Source organism: Triticum aestivum, chromosome 7A (assembly GCF_018294505.1).
Source record: "Triticum aestivum cultivar Chinese Spring chromosome 7A, IWGSC CS RefSeq v2.1, whole genome shotgun sequence".
Taxonomy (NCBI): domain Eukaryota; kingdom Viridiplantae; phylum Streptophyta; class Magnoliopsida; order Poales; family Poaceae; genus Triticum; species Triticum aestivum.
The window spans coordinates 104380164-104388356 of NC_057812.1; the positions used below are offsets into that span (position 1 = coordinate 104380164).

At 49.4% G+C, this 8193-nt stretch overlaps 1 protein-coding gene across 1 annotated transcript; it reads right to left on the minus strand.

Annotated features, from left to right (window-relative positions):
- Positions 1-1550: 1550 nt before the first annotated feature.
- LOC123151411 (bHLH transcription factor RHL1-like) lies at positions 1551-4356 on the minus strand. The gene is made up of 6 exons (XM_044571133.1): positions 3920-4356; positions 3735-3809; positions 3477-3635; positions 3108-3173; positions 2313-2447; positions 1551-2203 (listed from the first exon to the last, which is right to left on the minus strand). Exons 1-6 carry the CDS (start codon positions 4283-4285, stop codon positions 1808-1810), a joined length of 1197 nt encoding a protein of 398 aa, XP_044427068.1. The 5' UTR covers positions 4286-4356; the 3' UTR covers positions 1551-1807.
- Positions 4357-8193: the final 3837 nt, after the last annotated feature.

Consider the following 8193-nt stretch of genomic DNA (forward strand, 5'->3'; position numbering starts at 1 on the left):
AAGATAAGAAAAGCAACCATGAATATATACACTAGCCAATTGCTTGGAGCATTTGTTCCCACTGGAAACCGCTATATTCATCGCAATCACCACACACTCAAGGCTCTCTTTTTGCTCCTGCAAATCTTTTGGATGCAACCACTAACATTTTTATTTTTATTCTATAAAGTTTTGTAATCACCTTCTTGAAAACCTTTATTTTACCAAGTTCCTTAGTTTCTACTCCCCAATCCTACTCTAGTTGTAAAGAGTCTAAGCATAGTAGATGTTAAGTGTGTATAGAGTTGCGTAACTGGCATACGGAACTTGAGAGATTAAGAAAACTATCTTTAGCTCCCTTTAGTTCGACACTTCATATACTTCCACATTCATCTTGGAGAGTGCTACAATAACTTCCTGCTTTTGGGGATTATCACGGCGCCAGCTGGACCACGACTGTCCCATCGCCCCAACACTCATAGGCCCCAAAAGCCGACCGAATGCAGGCCAGGCACCACCGCCGTTGTCAAGAGGTAGGACAACAGCCTCCGACCTGCGTCGCCTGCCAGCCAGATCTGCGTCCGCAGCTTAGGCATACTCCACCATCCACATTGTCCGGCACGCCGCTGCCGCACCTACGCGCCGTCGCCGCAACCACACGACGCCACACCGTCACACCCAACGCCCGCGCCACGCTCCGGCCCAGGGGAGCAAGCCCGTGATGCCCCTGCTGCACGAGAGAACGCCATGGCCTCGTCGCTGTCGGCACCGGTCGAGCTTCGCCCGACCACGCCCTCTGGCTCGGCGAAGCGGGAACGCGAGAGGCTGGCAGCGGGGACCTAGGTCGCCCTCCCCCTCACCTCGCAGGGCGGCACGGGAGGGGCTTTCTTTTTTTTTCTGGGGGAAGGGGGGGTTTGTCTACGGCACATCTAGATGTGTCTTAGTTATTGCACATCTAAATGACACAATCAAGTATGGAAAGAAAAAGAAAAGGCAAAAAGAAAATCCCACACGAATCTCCATATAAGGTCAATGACATAGAACTTAGATGTGCAATACTTATAACACGTGTAGATGTGCTTTAGCTAAACTTTTTTTTGTCTGCTGGATCCTAAATTCCTCCACCTCAGCTGGCAGGAACTCGTTGGCCTCACGCCCTCACCACCAACGTGGGCACCTCGCGCCGGACTGATTCTTAATCCACCCCCTTAATCCTCGTCTCGCTCGGTGTCGTGCGAGCAAGGCACGCCCTAATTATTCCGCCGCATTTGTTTACCTCAGCCGGCCAGCCGGCCAGCCCATCGACGGACGTCGTGCGGCGTTAGTAGCCTGCACATCTCGCCGCCATTTTTACTCGCAACTACTCTAATCACCAGCAGCATCAGGACCATTAATGCCCGCATCACAGGAGGAATGTATATCACCGACCGCGATCTCTTTCATGATCGCAGCACGATGCGTCCATCGTTTTTAGGCATATATATGCCGAGGCAACAGAGTCAACGGCTGACCTTGTGGGATTAATACTGCCGTGTTTTTGTCAACGTTGAAGTGCACGAAAGGTGGCAGCGCATGAACACGAGAAGCCACTAAGGGAAGACGACCTTCGTGCAAATTCATGGAGGAACGGAAGCGAGATGAGTCTTCTCATGGGAGCTCGCTCGACCATGCACATGCACGTACGTGTGCATGCATGGAGAGTCTGATTTTCGGGGGAAGAAAATTGGAAGGGAAGGAGTATACAGGAGCGATACATATGATTATATATCCTAATAACATAGATTAGATAATGCATGCACGGGTGCACGCTTGTTCCGGCTGTTCAGCTTCACGGCTTCCCGCCGGACGCGGCGCCGGCGTCGACCTTGACGGGCCGGACGGCGGCGGCGTCGCCGCCGCCGTTCGCGGAGGCCAGCGCGGCGGCGGCGGCGGCGGGGCGGACGGCCTGCCTGGCGAGGAGCGAGGCCGGGGAGGTGGTGGTGGTGGTGGCGGAGGAGATGGCGGAGGCGAGGGAGATGGGCATGAGGCAGAGGCCCTTCCCCTGCAGGTACTGCATGGCCGTGCCCATGTCCTCCTCCATCATCTTGGCCACCTGATGCTCCGTCACCCGCAGCCCGCCGCCCCCTCCTCCACCGCCCCCGTTCTCGCCTCCGCCGTTCGCCTTGGCGGCCGCGGCCGCCGCGCTGTTCCCGCCGCCGTTGCTGCTCTTCGCGCTGCTGTTCGCCTGCATTACGTTCGACGTGGACGCGTCTCAGAATCCATCGAGCGACCCGCATGCAATTTACTACTACGTACTCGTACGTAACAGACTTATCGATCAGGATTGGACTTACCTCAGAGGACATGCTGGCCACCAGTGGCGCCATGCCGGCCGCCCCGCCCAGCCGGCTCATGCTCAGAACCTTGACTTGGAGCTGCAGGAACTTGACGTAGTCGATGATCTCGTCCAGCATCGACGCCTTGTCAGTCTGCACACGGCCATCTCATCAGTAACCAGACACCTCTTCTAACTATTCTACCACGGCGCAGAGATTTTCTACGCGAAGCGGCTCGATTTCAGCACGATCATATCCGGGCATTGACCGGAGTAATTATGACTACCGGACTAGAAGGGCATGGCAGATCGAGCAAGACAGGGCATCCAATGCGCCCATGTGCCCATTCAGTGCGCGCCGCATTTGTCTCTCATCCTGGCCGTCAGCTGCCTCAGTTCTTCAGCTAGTCGAAGAGCCAAGGCTGCGTTCGTCTATCTCAAAAAAAGAAGTTCTTTGGTCCAAAGTTTCTCCAGCACGAGCAAGTCCCCGGGACTCGACACGTGCGGCGTCGCATCCCCTGTGCCGCGCACGCTTCGACGGCGCACACATCACATCACATCATGGCGTGACCTGTGAGCTAGACAGGAGCGACGCCGCACCCTCGCTCACCAACCGGCCGGCCGGCGTGCCCTCTTCCGCACTGCTACCATACAGACCCACTACAAGCATAAACGGGCCAGCATCCCGTCCAGGCGTCCACCCCCACTCGCCGGGAGAGATTCCTGGCTTTCTGGCTGATGGGAAACGCAGGAATTTTCTACGTGATACAGTTCGATCGATGACAGATTCTTGTCGGGGATGTGATTGTTTTACCTTGTTGGCGTTGGGGACCAGCTCCTGCAGCGACTTCATCCGCTCCGCGATCCTCTCCCGCCGGAGCTGCATGGATGCGTATGCCAGGCACGGCAAAGTTCAGGGCAAAAAAGTCGTATGAATTTCGATTTGATTACAAGCACAAGCACAGGCATAGCATAGGAACAGAACAGTTCCTGCTGCCATCTACTGTAAAATACTAGCATCAGTCACGCAGCAGATCCAAAAAGAGAGATGAAATTTGCAGAGAATATATACGTTGGAGGATGGGAAGACTTCAGGGTTGCTGTTGGTGTGCACCGGCATGTCGGGTTTTTTAAAATTTCAGAGGGAATGGGGGGAGGGCGGGAGTGGGAGTGGCATGCATACACGTTCGGCGATGCTGTGCGGGTCGGTGGCCTGCCCTCGCCTCGCCCGCACGCGCGTCTGCCGCGGCGGGGCCGCGCCGCCGCCAGAGGAAGCGGGCGCCGTCGTGCCTCCGCTCGCTGCCGGCCCTCCTCCGAAGCTCTGCCCCGACATTGAACCTCCCTGCGCGACCGATCAGAGAACAGATGATTGCATTAGTGGATGCTGCATCACACGTACGGCTGTGTGTGGATCGTAGTTTGCACAGGCGCACGTTCTTACCTGGCCAAACGGCGGCTGCACGGCGGTGCCGCCGCCATGCACCCCAAATCCGTTGAACAGCGCGTGGTCGCCTCCCTGCATGCACGCACGCACGCGAGCGCACAAGACGAATCCATGTCAACGGAAAATTTGACTAGAGAAATCAAGAACGACAGAGAGAGAGCAGCGATGAAGAAGGATCCTACCGTGCCATTGGGCGACTTGAAGCCGCCGTCCATCTCCTCTCGAGACTGCGGGGGTGACCGGTCCGCGAACAGCGGCAGCGGCGAGAACCCCGTGCCGCCGCTCTCCTCGCCGCCGAGGCCCTGCCGCTGGAGGTCGGTGAGCTGCAGCATGACCGGCTTCTCTCCCCCGATCTGGTGCTGCCGGAGCCTGGACGCGAGCAGCGTCGACTCGTCGAAGGCGCCGAGGTCCTCGGCGCCCGCCGCGATCTCCCAGGGCGACTTCCCGCCGGCGCCCAGGTCGCCCCACGCGGAGGGCAGCGTGGACAGCATCTGGTCGAAGAAGTCGTCCTGCGCACCGCCGCCCCCGCCGCCGTCGCCGCCGGCCATCGATCGGTCTCGCGCGCGGGTGCCGGCCGGCCGGGCTGACGAGTAAATGCGCTCGCGAGAAGGCAGGAGGAGAGAGTATGGAGGAGGACAGGCGAACTAGCTTCGCTACGTGCGCGCCTTTATAATCGCGTGGTACGTGCCAATTTTCAAATGGAAAATTAACTGAACTCAGTTCGTGCAACTCTTTGGCGTTTATATACTGATGATCTTCTGTCTGCTTTTATTGACTTTGCTCAAGAGCTGCAACTACAGATGGTATAAACTTGGCATTTGAGTTTTTTTTTGGTCAGGGCCAAGCGTTTTTCCGGAGTGGCGGCTAGGGCGTACCCCTCTCTGTAAGCATCACCCGCGAGCCCATAAATTCGTCTCCCTTTTGCCCTTGACGACGAGGAAAATCCATGCTTCGGCTCGGCTATTCATTCCCGATGTTGGCAAACTATTCATTCTGGCCGACCGAAAATGCTAGACCTACCTACGGCTGTTACGTGATTTACGTAAACTTCCATTCCATCTAACTAAACACTCCTCCCCGATTCTTAGGGTGGGCCCCAGCCTCCGCTAATGTCCAATCAAAGACAGCCAAATCATCCCATACGTAAGGTACGTAAAAACCTTTTCGTAGGTGTAGCATTGCTCCTGGCCGACCGGCAAACGATAGTGCGGGTTATACCGCTTACTCGCTAGCGACGCACATGGTGGGCCATGCGCCCTGCGTTACACGCAGTCTGCCTCGTACCATGCACCGTCTTATTCTCTGGTGCCCGTGATACACGTTCGCCCAAAAGGAGTTGCTCCAAATGGCTTCCTTTGCTGGGATATTGGTTGATTTCCAGCAGAATATATATATTCTTGCACATTAATAGGGTAAAAAAGTTTTCTTCTCTTTTGAAGGATTAGTGTTAGAAAGATATAAGAATTATCGAAAACCTTTTGAAACCACATCAAAACCCTCTTATAAAAGTGACAAAATATCAAGCCATCGAGTCCCCAAGCCAAGTCTTGCTCGTCCTCAAGCAATTAAGAAATAAGAAGAACGAAAATGTTTTACGGAATCATGGTTCAGCCGAACCTACGCTCGGCACCATTCATTTCTAGACAATATTCATAAGGATCCATGCATGGTTGACTAAAAAATGCAGTTGTCATGCATGTCTATTCATGAGGATCCATGCATAGTTGATTAAAAAATGCAATTGACATGCATGTCACAGATCCACATGTAGTAGGATGTTAAATCTTACGGCATAGACCATAGGTTCGGCTGAATCATGGTCCTGAATCACGTCTCTCATAATAAGAATGAAAGGGAGATTGACAAATGAGTAAAGCGTTTTACTAGCTCGTGAAGATGTAACATATCCATTCTCACAAATCCTGCAATCTTAATTAAGAGAATAGTTGCATTTGAATGATTGCACTTCACAAGTAAAGCTTGATAGTTAACTAGGTGCAGAGCAAGCAAATACGTATTCTCTCATGAATAGATTTTGCATTTTGGATCTTTCCAAAACATGGACATAACCAAGGGGTTTTGGGTAGAAGAAAACATAGTACTCAAGTATCTAATTAACACCCACTCACACCGCCTAAGCAGTCAATCATTGTCCGTTGAAACTTCTATCATTGGTGACAGTATTATGCCGTTATTTTGTTGTGGCTTCGAGTTGAATATATGGACCAAAAGTTGTCTCTTTCGAGTGTACGATCTGTATTCGGTTTTTGCACATACACACACTCTCAAAGAAAGTCGAATTATATTCGCTACAGTGTTGCCACTGCAACGTTAACAGACTCATAGCCAAAATCTGAGCTGAAGCTTTGTTGAACCGCTTGTTGGCCAGCGGAGTGTCCTCGGCATAAACCCAAGAGAGGAGATGAAGTCACAATTATGCGCGTAAAGCAAAAAATCGTGACGGGTCATGGAACATGCAAAAAGCTATCAAGCATGTATTGCAAAACAGGTTTGGGCATAACCTCGATCACCTCAAATTTTCATTCCTCTAGAAAAATCTATCATTCGGTACCATCAAGCCAATCAAATTAAGTACTATGGAGTTGGCTGTCATATGTGCTAATTCTCTTCAAAATACAAGCCCCCAAGTTTTCTTTTAAAACTTTTTCTTTCTGTCTCACTGGATTTTCCAATTAAAACAATGCTTAATATCAAAGTTTCACTAGCAAGACTTGGAATGGGAACTGGAACTACATGATAATAAGCTAATGCGGGGAATGAAGTTTAAGTGCAACCAGCCAAATAAAAGTATTAACTTAATTAAACTTGCGAGAAAAGTAAGTATTTGTATATTATACCTTTCATGCTGGCTTGTGGAGTCATGTCTCTGCTCGTTCTTCCCATTTCCAAACTGCTAGCTACCTCGAATCTATAGGCTCATAAAAAGAAAATACCACCAAAAAAAATTCCAAGAGATAAAATTGAAAGTTCCACGAAGACATCCATCAAAATAGGGGTAGTTCTCGACAAACTCTATAGATCAGCTAGTTGTCCCCTACAACGCTCTTGTCAATAATTAGGGGATATGGAAGCTCAAAACCCCATTAAAAGTGAAGATATTTCTTCGGTATCTTTGCAAGTGGCATTTTTTTTTACAAAAGACACTTTCGCAAAGCGTACTTGGCATGGAAGTAAGGCGACACTCACTGAGTTAGTTTTCTTTGTTTGTTGTTTGTGCCTGGTGCCGCCTCTCTATCCCCCCTTGAGTCCTACACACAGCGCCACCGTCCCAATCTCTTTGCCTCTCTTTGTACTATTCCTGATATATATCTAATACTCTCCCGGTCTCGAATTACTTATCATAGAAATGGATGTATCTAGAACTAAGAATACGTCTAGATGCATCCATTTCTACAACAAGTAATTCCGGACGGAAGAGTAGAAGTTATGGGTCCTTCAGGAACCCCAATGTTCAAAAAAGATGGAAGTAGGCAATATTGTTAATGTCACAAAGATGAAACAATTAAATTTAAATGCAAGTTCGCTCATGCTACTTGGCCTACCATTCATGTGTCTTCTAATTTGTGTCTATGTTGTAGGGTCTCAAATATGTTTGGTAACCGGCTACATAACATCAATGCAAAACTTATAAATCCTCGTAGGGCGATGGCACTTCGTTGTCACTTTGGATGTAGATAAATGATGTAGTCTTTAACAAAAAGAAACTCTCCCTCTTATGTGGTTCCGTCTTGTAAATTCTCCGACAACTATAGCTGCATGACTTGCTTATGGCACCATGTATGCATATGGAGCAGGTGACCAAAAGGAATTTATGCATCATGGATGACAGTTTAGTCTTTGGATCGGCCCTCTATCACCTTGGCTACTTAAATTCCTTTCCGGTTCCACCTTACATCTACTACTCCCTTTTTTGTTTGACTAGTAAGGTACACGTGCATTGCACGCATAAGATTTGGTAACCAAATTATGAATAGATATCACATTATATCATGTAAGCTTTGAGTCATATACGTATGATATAGATGTTCATTTAATTCTTATAGTTCATCTCATTCAAAATCAATTAGTTTTATAAAAAAACTATTCTAAGATTCATGGAATTGTGCATTGTAAAGCATAAAGTAAAAATAAATAGTGGCAATTCATTTAGAAAAAAAAGTTTGGGAAATTAAGATATGAAAGATTGTAGAACAAAGGAGAAGTGTTTGTGTTTTGAGGTTTGTGCATTATGCTTAAGTTCAACCATGGAGTCTTCTAGATTGTACATGTGACAGAATCTGGTGGCATGTAGATGATATCCAACGGCCAGTAGTGCTCGGATTTGCCATCTTTGTACCGTCGGATTGGCTTTATCCAACGACCAACTTTGAAAGTTATTCACACACTATATAGGGGTATAGATTATATGGGACTGTCGATTCTTCAGGTGCCTGAA